The sequence below is a fragment of the Myodes glareolus genome, chromosome 1 (assembly GCF_982192425.1).
Source record: "Myodes glareolus chromosome 1, mMyoGla1.1, whole genome shotgun sequence".
NCBI lineage: Eukaryota > Metazoa > Chordata > Mammalia > Rodentia > Cricetidae > Myodes > Myodes glareolus.
The window spans coordinates 66,892,093-66,912,117 of NC_142026.1; the positions used below are offsets into that span (position 1 = coordinate 66,892,093).

The 20,025-nt window shown below is 50.8% G+C and overlaps 1 protein-coding gene across 3 annotated transcripts in view; it reads right to left on the reverse strand.

Annotated features, from left to right (window-relative positions):
• Window positions 1-20,025, reverse strand: part of Strn4 (striatin 4) — a 24,823-nt gene continuing 4,798 nt past the window's right edge. For 2 of the 3 annotated variants that reach the window (XM_087908726.1, XM_087908728.1), the window contains exons 2-18: window positions 18,568-18,671; window positions 18,074-18,147; window positions 16,843-16,921; window positions 14,663-14,860; window positions 12,694-12,835; window positions 9,757-9,916; window positions 9,158-9,271; window positions 8,710-8,825; window positions 7,153-7,328; window positions 7,030-7,077; window positions 5,851-5,972; window positions 3,110-3,280; window positions 2,847-2,987; window positions 2,457-2,555; window positions 2,200-2,286; window positions 915-1,147; window positions 1-718 (exon numbers count right to left, since the gene is read on the reverse strand). In XM_087908726.1, coding sequence (XP_087764852.1) covers window positions 978-1,147; window positions 2,200-2,286; window positions 2,457-2,555; window positions 2,847-2,987; window positions 3,110-3,280; window positions 5,851-5,972; window positions 7,030-7,077; window positions 7,153-7,328; window positions 8,710-8,825; window positions 9,158-9,271; window positions 9,757-9,916; window positions 12,694-12,835; window positions 14,663-14,860; window positions 16,843-16,921; window positions 18,074-18,147; window positions 18,568-18,671 — 2,001 coding nt within the window. In that variant the 3' untranslated portion in view covers window positions 1-718; window positions 915-977. The remainder of the gene's footprint in view (window positions 719-914; window positions 1,148-2,199; window positions 2,287-2,456; window positions 2,556-2,846; window positions 2,988-3,109; window positions 3,281-5,850; window positions 5,973-7,029; window positions 7,078-7,152; window positions 7,329-8,709; window positions 8,826-9,157; window positions 9,272-9,756; window positions 9,917-12,693; window positions 12,836-14,662; window positions 14,861-16,842; window positions 16,922-18,073; window positions 18,148-18,567; window positions 18,672-20,025) is intronic. The other variant, XM_087908727.1, reaches the window with a different exon arrangement.

Consider the following 20,025-nt stretch of genomic DNA (forward strand, 5'->3'; position numbering starts at 1 on the left):
TATCTTACTCCAAAGGGTTTATTGAGACAGTTTTTTTTCACATACAAGTTGGGGGCAAAAGGGATGGGGCTTATAAACAGGAACCTGAAGGGGGAACCAAGGGCACAAGGTAGAACCCAAATAAAGAGTGAAATAAATAGAGGCAAAAGTGTGGAGTTGGAAGGAGACTGACAGACTATCACACAGTGATAACGTGGGGTGGATGCCATTAAAATCCCATTTATACAGATAGACAGTGAGCTAGGGGCCAGGGGCCCACTCCACCCTCTGTATCTCAAGGAGGGCTTGTGGCTGGGAGCATGCCCCAGAGGAGTGGAGGCCTTTCCAGAAGACCTGGCCCCAGATACTTGTTAGTGTTGGAAAGCAGAAGGAAGGGACTGAGGTCCAAGAGGACAGCCTGGGGTCCACATATGAGGGCCACAGGAGACCCCTTTCAGCGCAGCCCTTCATCTGATGGGCGGGGGAGGGGTGGCACTCTAGGTTAGAGCCTGGCACCTTCTATTGTCTTAGAAAAAAACAGATCCCCAAGGACACCCAGCCCTGGCTGTGCCGAACTCAGGAGGACAGCTGTATCAGGAGTTAGGACTGGGGCATGAGCACAAATCCCAGAGGCCATCCTCGAAGGCGATTCCTGGGGAAAGGGCCATTAGCACCACCAGGCTCCAGGAAGATGAAAGAGGCCGAGACTCTGAGCTTCTCAAGGGAGGCTTGGGGCTGCCTGCAGAGAGAGGGAAAGCAGCTGGTTAGGCTAGAGTCCCACTCTAGCCCCCATTCCTCCTATTTTCTCAGGGAAGTCTCATTTTTACAGGACTGCGGGCTTTGGCACAACTCAAACTGACAGGCAAATGGGGGTATTTTCTGGGGGCAAGGATGTTGGGTTTGTGCATTCTGCACAAATGGCCTCTGGCCCTTACCTCAGCCCCACTGGCCTGGCCCCGCTCCCTGCCACTGTGTAGCCAGGGCGAGGCCAGGTGGGATCATACGAACACCTTAGCTAGGGCGTCAGCACCAGCACTGGCGATAAGTGCCTTGCTGGGATGGCAGGCCACCGCATGGATGGCCTCCTCATGCTTCTTGCGGTGGGCCGTGATCTCCTGCACACATGTCTTGTTGTCTAGGCTCCATAAGCGCAGAGAACAGTCATGGCCTGCACAGGCATAGAGCAGAAGAGGCTGTTACCAAGCCTGAGCTCAGACTTGGGTTTTGAACCCTTCACCTGGCCTCATGTAAAGGCCTTGAGGTGGAGGCAGTTTAGCCTCCTTCCTCCCATGGCTCTGCCTAAGGGTAACCCTTCTGTCACCATCCTGCTAACCCTGCTAACTGCCAAGTATATGTAGAAACCCTGGGAGGAATGATGCACATAAACAGGCAGCTCTCCCACCTGTAGGGACACTGAGCAAGAACAGCTTAAAGTGGTAGGGTGTGGCTCAGAGGCTGCACACTGGCCTGGCCAGCCCAAGGTCCTGGGTTCTATTCCTAGCATAGCAGGGAAGAAAGAAAACAGAAGAAACTAATTCCAGGTGATAGGCGAAAAGATATCAGTTCAAGGAGGGGAAGCCTTCCAGGTAGAGGGATGGCCAAGGAGGGCCTGACGCAAGCAGCCTATAAGGCCTGATGACTGCAGGGAATTGAGACTGGCTGGGCTAGGGACTTTGCTGGGCATGAGAGGGCATGACTAGCTTGAGGCTCTGCTCCTCAAGTCAGCCCAGGTAGAAGGACTCAGCCCAGAAAGCAGTGTCTCAGATCTTAAGCTTATCTGTACCACGGCTGGGTCTGATACCACTGGCAGGGAGCAGGTCTGCGGTGTGGCTGTTCAGCCAGCACATGGCAACATCAGGCAAAGCGAGCTGTGATCTGCTCACAGCCTCCACCACCACTTGCACATCTGCAAGCACATGTGCACACACTCATCACAGCTGACACTGGTCTGAGGGACCCGTCTACCATTCTAGAAGAGACGGCTGCTGAGTCATATCTGAAAGCAGAGAGGGACCAAGTGCTCAAACTCCAAGGGAATCTGGGTCCATCACCATACATCTGCAACATAGGACAAATCCCCAGGCAGGAATACCAAGGGCAGTCGATGAAGATGAGGCAGGAACTTCTAGTACAGGAGGGGAGTTGCCTGCCATGGCTGTAGCCCCTTCTCCTTGCCTCCAACCCTCCTGAGGAAGGAACAGCAAAAGAGGCCCAACTTACTTCCTGACATCAAGAACACGCCATTGGGGTCCACGGCTAGGCAGGTGACTGCGTCCAGGTGGGCAACCATGGAGTGCACAGATTTACCTGGAGGAAGGGACAGAGGGTGGCTGGCAGTGGCCTCCCTCTACTGGCCTTATCTGGGAAGGTGAAGCTGGGGGGTTGGGGTTGACAGCCTATAATATAAATATCAGGATTTGGCAATCCAAATGTGTTCCCAAAAACACAGTGAGGGGACAACTAAGGCTGGGCCTCACCTGTCCGATTGTCCAGGAATCGGATGCCCCTATCGTCGTGCGCAGTAATGGTGAGGGGCTGATTTGGGTGACTCACCACCTGGTTGATCTGTGTTGGGCCTGGAAAGTAAGTGGGGAGATGGGAGGGGACTGAGGAGGAAAACAAGAGGACTGGGACAGAGGAAGGAGGAGTAGGCCACTTCTGCAATTGGGGACATGCTACCCAGCCCGCTATGTCAAACTGGCTGGCCACCACTGAGCCTTATTTCCTTCCTGCTTGTGGCCCCAGAGGGCACATGGGTAACATTCTGATCTCACTGATGGCTAGGTCCCCAAAGCTACAGGAGGAACTGGGGTCCTATGGGCATTCAAATCGCAGTCCCGTTGGCCTGCCTGGCCAAGAGCCCTCACCGCTGCTCCCTCGGGACTCCAATGTGAGGAGGGCACTGCCAGCTTCCAAGTCATAAAGAACGGTGTCACCAGAACGAAAGGAGGCCACGACATGGGCAGACTCGGTGCTGGTGAAGGCCACTGAGGTGGGGATCCCGTGTTCTGAGAGTACAGGGGAGAAAAGGCTACTTAACGGGCCAGGCCTGCCCTGTGGCTTGAGGCCCTCCTCTGGAGCCACTCCAAGCTCTGCATCCTGTTTGTGAGACACTGGGCTCAATGCTCACCTCCAGACATGGGGAAGGTACAGAGGCAGTTTGGACTACTGCTGCTGGGATCCCAGATGCGGACGGTGCCATCAGCGGAGCAAGATGCCAGGCGGTGGGAGGTGGGATTGAAAGCCAGACCCCACACAGCATCCCCATGGCCTTCCAGGACGTGGCTCAGCACGCTTGGGTCTGGGCAGGCCAGGAGGAAATAGGCTATTAGTGATGTCAGCCCCACCAGACAGCCCAGGGCCTGCAGTTCTGATGGGACCTGGGTGGCTGCCCACTGCCAATGAGCTCACCTGGGCAGATTCCTCATCTCAGGAAGCAGCTCAACAGCTTAGAAAATGAAGCTTCCGAGTTCACTGTCTCCCCTGGGCCAAGGTCAGCAGCTCAGGGCACCAGTGGAGCAAGAGGGGCAGTGCTGTCTCTGCTGACCAAGGTCGGTCCCCCTTTAGCCCTGGAATGTCCTTTCTTGCTAGTTTCTCACAGCCCCTGCTGCTCAAAGGCCCTTCTGTAGCCTCATAAGCTGTTGGACTCAACACAGTTCTGGGTCAAGTCCAGCTGACACCTGAAGTATGGGCAGTTCACTTAAGACTGACCCTTGACCTTCCCAGATAACTGTTACCTTGACGGTAAACACAACTCCACACTCTGCCACAATATTCAAAAGTAAAGCAGCACTGGGAAGGCAAAGGCAAGAGGATTTCTATGAGCTGGAGGACAACCTGGTCTACATAGAGATTTTCAATATGGACAGGACAACACAGTGAGACCCTGTCTCTAAAAAATGGGGTGGCAGAGGCAAGCAGATCTCTGAGTTTCGAGGCCAGTCTGATCTACAAAGCCAGTTCCAGGACAGCCAGGACTACACAGAAAAATCTCGTCTCAAAAAAAAAAAAAAAAAAAAAAAGGTAAGTGGTGGAAGTGGGGCTGGAGAAATGGCTCATTGGGTAAGAGCTCTTATGTCAGGCTTGGTTCACAACCTTGGTTCCCAAATGGTGGCTCACAACCCTCTATAACACACACAAATACATGTAAAAAAGAGTAAAACAGGTATCAGTGAGTAGGGCAAAGGCACTGAGTACAAGAAACTCTGGGTACCTTTTCACTTAGGAAAAAAAAAATTAGCCAAGCAGTGATGGCACATGGCCTTTAAAACCCAACACTCAAGGGGCAGAGGCAAGAAGATCTCTGTGAGCTTGAGGCCAGCCTGGTCTACAGAGCGAGTGCCAGAACAGGCTCCAAAGCTATACAGAGAAACCTTGTCTTGAAAAAACAAAAACAAAAAACCAAGAAAACAAAAAAATTAACTACTTAAAAATTTTAAAAACTTTTATGGCCAAGCAATGGAGGTGCACTCTAACCCCAGCATTCAGGAGGGAGAGGCAAGTGGATCTCTGAGTTTGAGCCCAGCTTGGTCTAGAGAGTGAATTCCAAGTCAGCCAAGGCTACACAAGAGACGCCCAAACCAAACCAAACATTTTTAAGCATGCAGACCTAGAGTTGCTTTCTTTCTTTCAAATTACTTAGCCTTATTTTATATGCATTGGTGTTTTGCTTGCATGTATGTCTGTATGAAGGTGTCAGGTACCCTGGAACTGGAGTTACAGATAGTTGTGAACTGCCATATGGATGCTAGGAATTGAACCCAGTCAAAATAACAAAAACAAAAAAATGGGGTGGAGGTGGGGCTTGAGAAATGGCTCAGTGGGTAAGACACTCTGTATCATTAAAAAAAAAAAAAAAAAAAAAAGAATGTCTTTTATTAAACTCCAGCCCTGGAGAGTAGTTAAGAGCATTGGCTGCTCTTCCAGTGATCACATTCTTTTCCTCCCCAACTCTTCCCAGATTCTCCGACCTCCTTATCCACCCAACTTCATGTTCTTTCTCTCTCAAAAAATAAAAGAAAGAAAAAAAAAAAACAGAAAAAAAAGAAACAAAATCAAAATAGTTAAACTAAAGACAGAGGATAAAAAAAGCAAAAATTGCCAAAAAGAAACAAAACAAACAAACAAAAAAAAAAAATCAACCCTAACAACATGGAGTTTATTTTGTGCTGTCCAACTATTCCTGGGCATGGGGCCTGCCCTGGAGTGTGACTGATACACCCAGTGACACTGATCAGAGAGACTCACTTTCCCTTTCTCAGTAGGAATCAATTGCAAATAGCTTCTTACTTAGAGACGGGATTTGGTGTTCACTTCTCCTAGTGAAAGACATTTTTGTTCATTGTTTTTTGAGACAGGGTTTCTCTGTGAAACAGTCTTGGCTGTCTTGGAACTAGCTTTTGTAGATCAGGCTGGCCTCCAACTCAGAGATCCACCTGCCTCAACCTCCTGAATGCTGGGATTAAAGGCACGTGCCACCAGCTCCTAGCTCCTCTATTTAGCTCTTAAAGAGCTAAAAGTAAAGCCCAAACTCCCTGCCATATGGTCCCACTGATGCCTCTCAACTCATTTCCTCTGCTCCTAATAAACTCCTCCACTGACCCATGATAAGACCTTGGCTGGTCCCCAAGAACAGAGTCTACCAAGCTGTCCAATCCACTGGGGCCCTGACTTAGGCTCCCTTGCCTCTGCTTCCCTCAAAAGGCCAGGTCATGCTGATTCTCAGTTGTAGCCCAACCTTCCCCTCACCACTACCACTCCTGCCTCATCTCCCTCTGCCCTACCCACTAATGCTAAATCAGATTGGGAGCTCTATACAGTTGTTCCCCAGGGTTGTGACATGAGATGGGGGTGGAAAGGATCTGTCCTCACCGTAGCCATCATATGGGTCCATATTGAGGTCAGGAATCTTCCAGCTGTGGATGCGGGCATCAGCCCCACCGCTGTAACAGTACTCACTGTTGCTGCCCATGGTGACTGCCAGCACAGGGCCCCTGCAGGGTGCAAGGGTAGGTGATGGAAGGAAGATATGGCTCAGGCCTTCCTTGCTCATAGAAGCTTGAGGGTTTCTCCTAGCTATTTGTTTTTGAGACAAGGTTTTTCTATGTAGTCCTAGAACTCACTCTGCAGACCAGGCTGGCCTAAAACTCAGAGATCCACCTGCCTCTGCCTCCCGAGTGCTAGCACTAAAGGCCTGTGCCACAATGCCCAGTTCGCCTAGCTATTTTTTTTGTTTTGTTTTGTTTTGTTTGAGACAGGGTTTCAAAGTTTTAGAGGTTGTCCTGTACTCACTCTGTAGCGCAGGCTGGCCTCAAACTCAGAGACCTGCCTGTCCCTGCCTCCCGAGTGCTGGGATTAAAGGCGTGTACCACCAGTACTCAGCTTCTCCTACCTACTTTTAAAAATAGTTTAAATTTATTTATTGTCACATATAACATTGTGCATGTGGAGGTCAGAATACAATTTTGTGATGCTTTTTTTTTTTTTTTTTTTTTTGGAGACAGGGTTTCTCTGTAGCTTTGGAGCCTGTCCTGGAACTAGCTCTTATAGAGCAGTCTGGCCTCAAACTCACAGAGATCCATCTGCCTCTGCCTCCCGAGTGCTAGGAGTGCTAGGGTTAAAGGCGTGCGCCACCACCGCCTGGCCAGAATACAATTTTCTGGAGTTGGTTCTCTCTTCTCACCAGATGGACTGTAGAGATCAAACTTAGGTTGTCAAGCTTAGTAGCAGGTACCTTTAACCACCGAGCCATCTCATCAGTCTCCTTTCCTAGGTATTTTTTAAGGATGTCAAAGAAATTTTGCATCTACGCTCTGGTTGAGCCATCTGGGAAAGCTGTCTGTCTCCTACTTTCTTTCTTTACTGCTCAGAAGGGCCTTAGTGAAACCTCAGTGGGAATGAACATGTCCCTGAGTAAGGGATGTGCTGAGGGTCCACTGTACAGAGGGACCAGGACAGAAACTGCTGTTCCAGGTCTCCAGGGTAGCAGGTAGCAGCTTAGCCCATGCTGCTGGAATGCAGGGCTTACAACAGGCTCAGGCGCCTCCCTACCTGTGAGCACGGAAAGCATGAATCGGCTCCACGTCCAGTGCAGCGTTTCTGAGGGAAAAAGAAGAGCCCGTCACTGAGACCCCAGGTCCTAAGGCCCTGCCCCTTCCAGGGTAGCATCCTTACTTCTTGGCTGTAACTGCCTTCTGTAGGTTCCACAGTTTAAGTGTGCCATCCTCAGAGGCAGTGAGTAGTGCTGACTGGCTGTGGTGGAAGGCCAGCGAGCGGATGCCATCGTAGTGTGAGCGGAGGGTAAACTTGGGGTTCCATGTCTTCTTGAAGGCGTCTTTGCTGTCAGACAGCTGGGGATGGGAAGCTGCCTCAGTGTCCTCTTGTATATCCCAGCACTCATAGAGACACTGACACCACTCCTTTCAGACTGAACTGACTAGCCCCAGTCTGATCTCCCTTCTGCAGGCCAGAAGAGCCCTTCACACTCAGCAGGTCTCAGCAACATGGAAGGCTCTGAAGGGGTCAGGAAGCCTAATTCTTTGGGGCTTCACAGTTCAGAGGTCCCTCAGAGAGACAGACAGGTCCTAAATACACAGAACCAGGAACTCTGAGCCTGAGGCAGGGACACCAAGGCAGCCTAGCCTCCTCTGTAGGGATCAAGAGGCCCTGGTGAGGTAGTGACCAAGCAGGATTTAACTAGCACCAGGTAAAGGAAAGGGACTGAAGAAAGAGCTGTGTGTGTAAAGGCCCTGAGGCAGGAGGCAGCAAGGCTAGGATACACACCAAGTGTGTTGCACAAGAGAAAGCCAGCAAGGTCACTGGCAGGCAGAACAGTGGGTTCCATTCAGAAACTTACAATTTGTTTCATCCTAAGCAAAAGCTCCAGAAAAATGGGAAGCCACATGAGGTTGTAGAACCTTAGAGAGGTCTTGGCCTCTCTAAGGAGGCTGAGATTAGGGGAAGGTCAGAGTAACTGCAGATAGGTCTCTAAGCTATAAAGCCCTAGGGAACAAGTCTTGACAGTCCCTGACAGGGAAGCAGAGCCATCATGTCCCAGGAGAGATGCTCTGAGAGCATGGGTCCTACAAGGTGAAGCTGCTCACTGCGAGGGGACGGCCAGGTTTGGGAGACACCGAGCTGTCAAGGAAGCCTCAGCACCATCAGACCCCCTTCACCTGGGCTCAGCTGGCATTTCTACCATGATTATTAGGAACTGGAGGATTTGTGCTCAAGTGGGTTCCCCACTCCCTGAAGCACCCGTGGGGCAGGTTGAGGAACCCTGCAGTATGCTACCAGTAGACCCTACCCAGCCTCACTTCTGCGTTCTACACTAGCCTCCAACCTCACTGGAGCCAGCAACCTGATCTTCTGCCCTGAAAAGCGCATTCAAACCCACCACAGAAAGTCCCAGTGACCAAGGTGCACAGCACAGAATACCAGTCATGAGGCCCCTTTATTCTAGCCCCTGTTCCACTCAAAATAGAGGCCCTGAGTGGGAAGCATGGCTGGCAATCATCTCCCCACATCACCTAAGAAGGCATGAAATGAAGAAACTCCTGTGTCTTTCAGAGCTTGCACCTAAGTGCCAGGTACCCCTCTGTAAGGCATGGTGTGTTGAGGTCTCCTGCTGGGGTATGGAATGACTTCTCACAGTCCTCACATGAAAGGGACAGAACCCAGACCTGCAACATGCTCAGAGCTAAGAACTGATGGGGCACCCCAAAAACTTACATCACAGCTGAGGTCGTTGTCATTGGTGACGGTGAGATCTGCCAAGTCCCCCAGGCTCACCTCCCCGCCCCCGATAGTGTCCATGATGAAGACGTCTGAGGAGAAGCCAAAGGAACCTGGTAGGGGGGAGGGGTAGGTGGGGCAGACAGGGCCAGGGAGAGAAAGAAAGGCAGAGAGAGGCAGAAAGGATGAGGAGCAAGGAAGAGAGGCAGGAAGACAGGATCAAGAATCGTAGCTGGAAAGGAAGACAGGGATGGACAGACAGACAGACAGGGGAGGACAGACAAAAAGAGAGGGAAACAGACAGACAGACAACCTTTTGGGACAGGTAGGCTGCAGACTGGAGACTGGGCCTTACCTCTGTGGACACAGAGACCCCGGGCTTAGCTCTGCAGCACCCCCTCTGTCATGGGACCCCAAGGTACTGGCACATGGGGCTGGAGATTACCTTCATGAGGCCGGGGCTGGGGTGTGCCAGGAGGTGGAACAGTCACTTTGGGGGGCAGCCCGTCCACATCCCGGAGGTCAGCAAGAATTCCCTGGAGTGTGACCCGACGGCTTTCTGCATGAAAGAGGCATAAACAAGAATCGCCCACCAGTTCTACCCCATCTTTTAGGGAAGCCCACCCCACTGCTGCTGGACACAGACTGAGGAAATAGACTGTCAGGGACCCAGTGAGAGATGGGAGGCATCTCTCTACCCTAGGCACAGACCCCCAAGGCCCGTCTAGTCAGGAGTCACAAGGCAGGAAGAGACACAGCCCCATCCTCCCTCTCCACCATCAGTTTCCATCCTGCCCCCTACTTGAGCTAGAAAGGCCCTGGACACTTGCTGTGAGGACCAGGCTGACTTCTGGCAGGGACACTTGAATACAGCTCAAAGGGACTTTCCAGGGAAGGGTAAGGACCTGGACCTGGCTTGGGGCTTCAGCTATCCTTGACCCACCTCAGGAAGTATATCCGCCCGGGCCCCTGGACAGGAAGCACCTGAAGCATGCAGGGTCAGATCCTGTCTTAGCCAGGCCTGTCAGTCAGTCTCCGGCTCACCCAGCTCATGGGGGTTCCCCTCTGCAGCACAACGTCGAGGATCTGGAGACCCCTCCCCATCTTCTCCTGAGCCCAGGAAATCAAACTCATTGATGGCATCTTCCGAGTCATCTTCCTCATCCTCATCCTCCATTTCAGGCACTAGGGCCTTGGATGGGAGCTAGGGTAGGGGAAGAAGTGGGAAAAGGAGCTGGAGTTCAGAGATCAAACCCAGCTGGTTCTTGGGAAAAGGCAAGCCATCAGCTCATTTCCCAAAGCCTAGATCTGGAGACTGCAGAGGGCCCTCCTCTACCGCCAGCACTGGGCACTCTCACCTCTCCTCAGCTTTGCTGAGCCCCTCCCCAGCACATGGCTCTCAGGAAGTCATATGATAAAAGCCCTGGGGGTATACAGAGACATACAATTGCAAGGGGATGAACAGAATCTCTATTTCCACTCTGGGCATAAAACTAACAGTGATAATACACCCTTGTCACTCAGCTGTGTGCTTGAGCAAGAACTAGTGTCTCACAGAAGTTTACAGACATGGCTTCATTTTAATCCACAATCCTGTGAACAGTGACCCAAACTACTACCCTTCTTCCTATCCTATATGTGTAGGAATAAGCTATAAAGAATGAAGCCCATTACCCCAGGCCCCCAAATTCAAACTGGGCACCAAAATGGGCAGCACCAACAGTCTGTGGAGCCCCAGGACACAGCTGATTCTCCAAGGTGGTCATCCAGAGGGTCTGAATCTAGAACTAACAACTCTCATGCATCCATACCAGGGAGCCCACAGGGCATGGGGGACAAGACAGTGAAATGCACAGGCCTCTTGGTATACAACAGTGAGGGGGAAGATGGAGGTGACGCTCATGCCTGATTTAGTACTCAGAAGTTGAGCAAGGCAGAAGGTGGCCAAGACTAGACTAGCCTCAATTGCAGTATGAAACTCTGTCTCAAAAGGAAACAAAAGGGCTGGGATGAAGCTTGGGCACAGAGTGCTTGCCTGGCATATGTGAGACCATGAATTTGAGCATCAAAACCACAGAACACAAAAACAAAATAAAGTGAAGAATCATTTCTGCTGTGAGGCCTGGTTGTTAGAAAAAGCGCCATCCAGGCTCAGAAGAGTCCTGAGAGGCTGGGGAGATAGCTCAGTTGATTGCCTGCCAAACAAGCCTCAGGACCAAGTTCCATCCCCAGCGCCCAGAAAAAAGGCAGGTATGGCAGTGGGTACTTGCAATGAAGTGCTGGAGAGAGGAGACAGCGTTTCTGAGGCTGGCTAGTTAGCTAGCCTGGAAGTTTATCAGCAAGTTCAGGCCCATCGTCTCAATAACACAAACTAGACATGGTGGTACAAGCCTTCAATCACAGCACTCGGGAGGCAAAGGCAGGAGGATCTCTAAGTTCCAGGCCATCCTGGTCACAAGCTCAAGGACAGCCAGGACTACACAGAGAAACTGTCAAAAAAACCAAAAAGCAAACTATGATGGCTGCTCTTGTTGTCAACTGACTACATCTGGAATTACCTAAAACCCAAGCAGCTGGGCACACCTGTGAGTGGTTTTCTTAATTAAAATCATCTGAAGTAGGAAGATCTGCTGCAGGAAGGCCGCTTGTTCGTCCTAGCTGCCCAGAACCAAAATAATCACACAGAAACTATATTATTTAAATCACTGCTTGGCCCATTAGCTCTCGTTTCTTATTGGCTAACTCTTACATATTAATTTAACCCACCTCCATTAATCTGTGTATCGCCATGTGGCTGTCTGTCTCTGGTGGGCCTACATGGCTTCTCTCTGACTCCACCCTTCTTTTTCCCAGCATTCAGTTTAGTTTTCCCTGCCTACCTAAGTTCTGCCCTATCATGGGCTCAAGACAGTTTTCTTTATTCATTAATGGTAATCACAGCATACAAAGGGGAATCCCACATCAAAGATCTACTTTGAATTTGGATCTTTTGAGGTGGGAAGATCCACCTTTAAATCTAGATCACACCTGCTGGTGCCTATAACAAACAAGGACATGGAAGAAGCAGCTTGCTCTCTACCTGCTGGCCCTCACTACCAAGTTCATTCCTTCACTGGCATTAGAGTCTACTTCTTCAGGATTCTGGCATATACTGAAGACCAGCTGAGACATCCAGTCTAGTGGACAGAGAAACTACTGGATTCTCTTTTTTTCTTTCTTTTTTTCCTTTCTTTCTTTTTTTTAAGTTTCTCGAAACAGGGTTTCTCTGTGTAATTGCCATGGCTGTCCTGGAACTTGCTTTGTAGACCAGAATGGCCTTGAGATCTGCCTGCCTCTGTCTTCCGAGAACTTGGAGTAAAGGCATGTGCCACCACTGCCAGGCATACTGGATTCTTGAAACTTCCATTGGTAGATAGTCATTGTTGGACAAGTGGGACCACATTCTGTAAGCCATTTAATAAATCCTCTTTCTATCTTGTCCCACAACCCAGAGCTGGATTGTGAAGGGTTTAGCAGATGTTAATGGGCAACTAAGGCTATATCACAACCAAGGACAGAATCCTGGAAACAGCACAGGACCATACTGGGTGCTGGGAGGAAGATGTGAGGACATGCCGAAAAGGTCAGGATGCTACATCAAAGTCACTGTCCACAGGCAAGGGCTCTGACCACAACAGCAGACCAGAACCCCCAAGATCATACTGACTCCCCAGACCTCACCCAGGCACATTTACTCATTCACAATTTTTTACTGAGAGCCTGTGCTTCACACCCTTTTCAGGACACGGTGATAGAAAGCAAGAGTCACAGGTAAAAACATTTCACTTAGGATTGGGGACAGGTTAGTTGAAGGGAAGCAGCCTTGCATGGGTGAGGGCACTGAGCTGTCCTGCAGAATCATAAATGGAAAGGTAGGATGGGGCATTATCTGGGGCCAGGGAAGGCCCGGGGCAGAGGCTAGGACAGCAGTGGAAGACTCACCCTCACACGCTGCTTCTTGTGTTGAACACTGTCTAGCTCATCATCCTCATCGCTATCCTCATCCTCGCAATTCTGCAGGAAGGGGATCTGTTCCAGTACTGAGCCACCCAGGCGCTCCTTGCCATCTTTGCCTGCTGCGTTTCTGCCGAGAAAGGGAAACAGAGATGTCAGTCCTGTCAGGTGACAAGAGGCCAGAGATAAGATCCCAGACATAGCTGAGCTCCTAAGCCCCAAGAAGCCTTGGCTTTGAGCATGCACAGCCTCTTATTCAGCCTCTGTCGTGCACTATCATCCCTGGGGTCCTTGTACAGACCTAAAGCTATGCCCCCCACCCACTGAATTCCAACTTTAATTGACAGAGCACCCCTGGATATGCCTGTCCTACATCTGGCCAAGTCAGACATGAGCTGGGTAAGAAGACATCGCTGCTCAATGCCCCTCCCCTAATAAGCCCAAGCAGTAGCCACTCTGCAACACTCAGACACTTCCAACTCTTTGCTATCAACTAACATGGACATGGGAGAGCCTTGTCCCATCATATAGGTAGCATTCCTTCTCTGCCTCCTGGCTCCCAGGGAAGCCAGACCCCAATACCAAGTGCAGGCAGAATAGACAGACTTGAATGCCATCCCTTCCTTACAGGTATCCACCCTTCCCCTGCTGTCCACTGTCACACCAGAGTTGTCAACTGCCAGGACACAGTTACTACTTTCTACAGAGATCAATTTAGCATACCCTTTCTGGCCATCCCAGAACACTTTCCTTTGAGGACTTCCTCCTTCCACATGCACCTCTGCCTCCTCTCTGACTACTGCTTCCTCCTTCAGCTCTCCTCACCAATCTCTAGACTTAAGAGTCCTCCGGGTCCACAGTTAGATCCCTCCCCAAACATCAGTGTGTTGTAAACTAGAGAGACGTTTAGGGCTCCAAGCTACATGTGGCCTCTTGATGTGGGGCACACAGATACTTTACCCTCAACACAACTGCACAACTGCATCAACTCCTGCTGTCCCCTCTCCTCCGCCCAGGTTCCTGACTTCAGAAGGTACCAATCCATTCCTCAGACTTCTTTTCCTCTTCCTCCCCCTAAGTCCTTTACAAGAGCCCATTTCTTACCTGTCCATTGCTAAAGTCCATTAGCTCTGGCCTAGACCCCATGGTAAGCCCCCACCTGGCCTCCCTGCTTCCGCAATCTCTCCTCAAAGCAGACTACGATGTCAGATGATATACCTCTGCTAGAAACCACTGACTTCCCACAGCCCTGTGGGTAAGCATCCACTGTTTATCATGGCCTGGGAGGCACTCCGTGATCTGCCTCCTGAGATCTGGCCTCACCACAGACCACAGGCCACAAGGCTCATGTGTTTACTGCAGCAGTCATGCCACACAGGTCTCCTGCTTCCCACACACATCAAGCCCTTTCTGTCTCAGAATCTGGCTCTCAGTACTTCCCTTGCCTGGAGAGCACTCTTTCCTGCTACTCTCTGGCCAAATGCTACCTCTACAAAGTGGCCCTCCCTCCCAGCTACCAAGCAGGACACTACTTCTGTCACAACCCCCTGAGCTCAAACAATCTCCTGCCTCTGCCTCCTGAGCAGCTGGGACCACAGGGGTGTGCCACAGTACCTGGCAATCTCCTGTCACTCTCTTCACATTCTTCATAGCACTTAGCATCACCTAATGATGATGTTACTGCTCCTGATGAATACCAACTACTGATGGGAAGATGAACAAAATGAGCCCTCTAAGACAAGGGTAGAGGCCTCACATGTTTCCCTCTGCAACCAAACCACCCGAGGTATATCCTCAGCTAGGAAAAAAGACTGTGTGACAACCTAAAGGGAAAGCCTAGCAATGGTGGAGCCCACAACATAATCTAGAAGGGCTGGCAGAATAGCTGGAAACAGCTGACTTACTGCTCAGCCTTTCTCAGGGGAAGGAAGAATAACATTCCTGCTCAGGGTCTCACCTCTTGATCTGTTCCTCGATCTGTTTTACCAGCAGAGACTCGCCACCACTAAGTCCCCCGGGGCCTGGCGAAGCCCTGGGTGCCCCCTCGATAGGCTCAGTGGCCCCATTGAGTTCCACTGAACGGCCCAGAAGGGAACGCACTCGCTTGGACCTCATGTCCAAGATGGTATCTGTGTAGCCCACCTCTTCCAGGTACCTGTGGAAGCAGAGCCAAGTCAGGAAACACATGCCACACAGAACCCAGCAGCCTTCCGAGGGGCCACCAAAGAGCAGACGGCAATTTTTCAGAAGCAACCCCTGAGCAACAGCCTGGCTTCTGATACTTCTCAATGGAAGCCTTGGTCCCCATGCACGCTGCTATGGCACACGGTGTCCCCAACATGTAGGGGAGAGCCCACGTGCAGGAAAAGCCAGATGTCCATTGAGGGACGCTAGGCAGAAGGTGACAAAGGCAGAGAGCCACAGAGAGATGGCTATGATCAGCAGCACAGCGAACATGGTGTATGTACCATGCTCCGTGTGATTCCAGGTTTTATAAAAATGGAAAAAAGAGTGTGAAGGTGTGTGTATGCTTTCATCACACACAGACACACACTTGTGCTTGCTTCTGGGATGCCTAGAAGACAGACATAACTGAGCAACAGTGACCTCTGCAGGGAAGGATCCAGGACACAAAAGTACACTGTTTTTATCTGCGGTACTGAGGATGGACCCCAGGGCCTTGAGCATGCGAGGCAAGCGCTCTACCGCTGCACTACATCTGCAGCCTGCAAGAGAGCGCTGTGGATTGTTCTACTTACTTCTATACCTGAGCATTTATTACTTCTGCAACTTAAAAAACTGAAGCCAGCTGAGACTGGCCTAAAGGAAAAAGAAAAAGAAGAGAAAAAGATCAAAAAGTCAATCATGGGTATCTGCAGCTCCCAAAGTTAAGGGGCAATACTGCCTCGCTGCTCTGCTAGAGGCCCCTTTGGGTGCCTGCACCCTCCTTTGCTTGTCTCATCTCTGTGTGTGGCCCAGGCTCTTATCTCCCAAAGGACAAGAGAGGTAGAGAAGCCTGGCAATCTGGAAGGTGAGCTCTAGAGATGACTGCCTGGGAACCCACTGGAGGCCCTCCATGCATTTATTCAATGGTCTCTGTACCAGTGAATCAGGGGCAAGCTAGCAGTTACACAGTACAGACACTGTGATTGGCTCTCCTTATATTTGTTTCACAGTCTTCTGGGGTTATTTGTGCCCATTTACGTTAGCAGTGGTTTGCAAAGACTGAGTTGAAGGCAGTCAAGGTCAGCTTCCCGAGGTCTGTCACAAGTCCTAAGTCTCACAATGGATTGGCTCTCGAGACCTTTGGCTTTCCAGAAGGGTGCCTATTACATGGTGGTGATTTCTGTGGTGCTGGGGATGGGCTCCAGGACCTTCCCTACAGTAAGTAAGGACTCAACCCTTAAGCCACACTCTACCCATGAAATTTTTAACATTACGTAACCTAGCTAATCTATATGGAGGATTTGATAATAAGTCAAAGCATTACAAAGCCTACGAACAGTAAAAGGAGAGTCGCAGCTCTTAACACAGCACAGAGCACTCCATTCGTGACTCAGGGCACCTCTCCAAGTGTTGGGGCTGATGGTGGAGATGCCAATATGTACAGGGTCACATTTCCTCAGAAATGGGACTATTTACTTCTCAAGTATCCTAAAATGCTAAAATTTTTAAAGTAACAAAAATACTGTCTTGGCTGGAGGCTGGTGGCCCACTGATTCTGTTTGGGGCCTCTCTTCTCTGAGGAGGCAGGACAGCTCACCTCTCAGAGGGCAAGTCAACAGGGCTTACCTTCTCTGAGGTCTTGGGTTGAACCCACAGCACCCAGATACTAATACTATTATACTTTAATTCCACTCTTTGAAAAAGAATTTTTCCCAACATTATTCTTTTAAAAGGAAATGTCAGAGAGGCATGCAGGGTCAAGTTCAGGATGTGGGAGGGTGCCCCCTGCTACAAGCCTACCCTCTAGTTCCCATGGGCTGACGGGTCATTCCAGATCTGGCTGGGTGGGATCCTGATAGTTCATGTCCCAGTGGGGACAGGAAAGACTGTGGATTCCTTGGGTTTATCTTCTGAGCCAAGTATGCTGTGTGTTTCGTGCCCCATCCTGTCCCACCCCTCCCCCTCACTCACTGTCGCAGAAGCTGTCGCCCCTCCTTCCACACCAATGGGCTGTTCTCCAGTGTGACTGACTCCACAGGGCCATTGGAGACTAGAGAGAGAAAAGAGGAGGGCGTCGCAGTCAAGACACGGACACTTTTCTGTTACCCTTCCATCCTCTCCCATCAAGTCCGAATCTGCCACCATCACAGGCCTTGTCCCCACTTCCTGAGTGTGCTCCACCCACTCTCCCATTCAGAGTGACTCCCCTTTTGGAAGTTCTTCTCACTGCTAGGCTCTTGACTGGCCACTGCCAACCACCACCACCCCCTATAATAGCAGAGCTGTGCCTCCACATGCATGGCTGGCTGCTGCTTTCTTATGCAAGGAGTGGGCAGTCTGGTTGCACTTCCTGGAGCAGCTCTGAGCGTCTATGAGCCTGCCTTCCATGCTACAGCTTTCACTTCTCATGATGAGGTGAGGCTGGCTGGGAAACCTGTTCTGTGAATTGCTTATCAGGTATCCACTGGGTATCTGTAAGGCCGTGCTACATGCCTGGGCCACACCAATCAAGGGCTATTATCTCAGTAGGAGAAACATGGCAATAGCTGATAACCTTTCTTAGCCCTGCAGGCAAGGCCTTTACAGAGCCCTGGACCAAGCTCTCAGCATCACCAGCACAGTCAAGCATGCTGGTGCCCTTGTCTCAGGGTCTACCTACACTGACTAAGTACTAGTGCCTCACCTGAAAACATCCCCTTACTCCCATGGGCATCTGATCCCTCCTTCCAGAAGCTTAAGCCACCAGTGCCTACAGAACAGAACCACATCTATTCTGCTCTCTGTTGTGCCCTGTTCTATGACAGGAAGCCAGCACATCACATATCAAATTTTGAAGATAAATGACTGAATGACAGCCCAGTGCAAACACCAGCTCTTCGATGATGGCCTTCCTACACTTTCCACAGCATGCCACAAATAGTCCCACTCACTTTCCTAACAGGAGGAGGCAGGAGCTGCTGGGGCACCCATAATGTCCCTGAGGACAACAGGATGGCAGACGGGTAGGGCTGAACACAGTGTCTGACACAGGACTGATAGGGAAGGAGAGACACTGAGGATATAACTAAACCCCACTGCAACCCTATGGCCACTGCTGCTTTTCATGGAGCAAAATAAGAAAGCACAGGCCATCTGCAGCTTCTCTATGCCAAGCAGCTGCTGTGCCGGGGAGGTGGCCAAGGGAGGATGCAAGGGCGGGTACCTTGTTCTGACAGATCTGCCTTCTTCTCCCCCTGATTCAGGTCTGTCCCGAACTTCAGTTTATGATACTTGGCCCTAAAAGAGTAAATAACAAATGAGTAGAGAAGAGCAGACAGGGAAAGAGACCACCTCAGAAAGCCCATGTTCCAGGGCTTTCTTTAGGCACTCCCTGCCCCACAGGCACCAGCTCTAAGATTTTCAGTTACCCTCCTCCTGAAGCCTCAGTTCCTTCCCAGAACCATGGCCAGCAACACCATCAGACTATGGCAAGAATAAGCAAGGTAGCAGCTGTTCAGAATTGGCGCACACAGTAGGTTTGCCATAGCCCCTAAAGCTGCTGCTGGCATCTGAATCCCACCCACTACAATCTGCTTCACCCACTCTTAGGAATGATGGGAAGAGGAAGGTGGAGAAATTTCCTTTGCTGGCAGGAGTGAGCTAGCAGCCTGCCACCCTATCTGGAACAGTGACCTCTCTGGCAGTGGCAGGGCTCACCTCTCCTGCTTCAGCGCATACTCCAGCATCTTGATCCGCCGCACCAGGTCTGTCTTTAGATTCTCTTGGCCTTTCCTCTCACCCTGAAGGAAAGCCACCTGAGCCTGGGACAGAAGAGAAAGGAGGACAGCAGGGGCTAAGGGTCACTGATGCTGTGTCTCCCTCCCCATTCAGGCACAGCTTCAGCCTCTCCCCCACGGATGCCAGGATTCAATAAGAAGTGGGGTCAAGCTGAGTCTTCCTCCAGAATCTCTAGGTGTATCACCCATAAAAGAACTCCATCTACAATCTCAGCACTTGGGAGGCTGAGGCAGAGGGATTGCTATGAGTTCAAGTCCAGTGTGGCCTCAGATAAGACTTTACCTTTAAAAAAGAAAAGAAAAAAGTTGAGGAGCCATTTTTAAGCCATGAAGTTCAAACAGGGATAGCCCAGCCTGACTTGACCGTGGCCTTCTGAGGAGTTAAGTCAGGGATGTGTTGGGGGTGTTAAGCATTAACAGCCCTGAATTCCCCCCTCCCCCATAAGCTGCTGTCCCTATGGTTGCTGGTGGAGGTGGTATCCCACTATTCCTTCAGAGCATCTGTTGCTGGGAGGCGTAGGAAGCTACTTCTGGCACTCAGGGACAAGAGTAGGAGGCTGGGCTCAGCTCCCGCTGCAATGCAGAAGCAGTTTGAAGCTTTATGCTGCCCAGGGCATGAGGAGATGTGTCACAGACATGGCGTATGGTTCCTGCCACCCTCTCCTCCCTGACTGCTAGTTGGGCTGCCCTAGTCAACTCCAGTCTGTCAACAGACCATTTAGAGACATTGAGCCAACAGTCTTTGAGGCAGTCCCAATCATGTTCTGGAAGCCCTTCTACCAAAGTTCAGAGCATGGGGCTCTTTCTGGCTTTCCCAGAATGGCTCCACTGTTTTAGTCCAAAGCAGCTTGAGACCTGGCTCTGCCACTGATTTGCTGCAGATACTAAGTAGTTCATTGAGCCTTCCTCTTTTAAGAGAATAGAGCACCATGGGCACGGTCCCTTGTATGCAGCTCTAATCTGCAATGAGGGCTGCCACATCAGTCCTTTCCTTTGCCTCTCTTCATTTTTCTCTCCCTGCCACTAATTCAAAATTCCAGCTAGTCAAAGGGACCTAATCCTTGAACCAAGACCCATCAGGGAGAGAAAGGCTTGAGAGGCCAGGCCCTTGAGGATGGCTGTCTTCCTGCACATCAGTTTTGAAGTGCTTCCAGGGCTCCCCCAAAAGCTCACAGGCTGACCTGCCCGGTTCCTCCAGGGAGTGCTCAAATGCCTACTCAAGCTGCTCATTCTCCTCAGGGCTAGCAGGGTCCTTGATCTATCTTCCCTGTCCCTGTGCCCAGGCTTGCTCTCCCTCATCTCCGTTTTTTTTACCCAGAGTTAACAGAGGACTGAGGCTGATCAGAAGTTAGGTAAGGGAGCAGAAGGCAGAAGACAG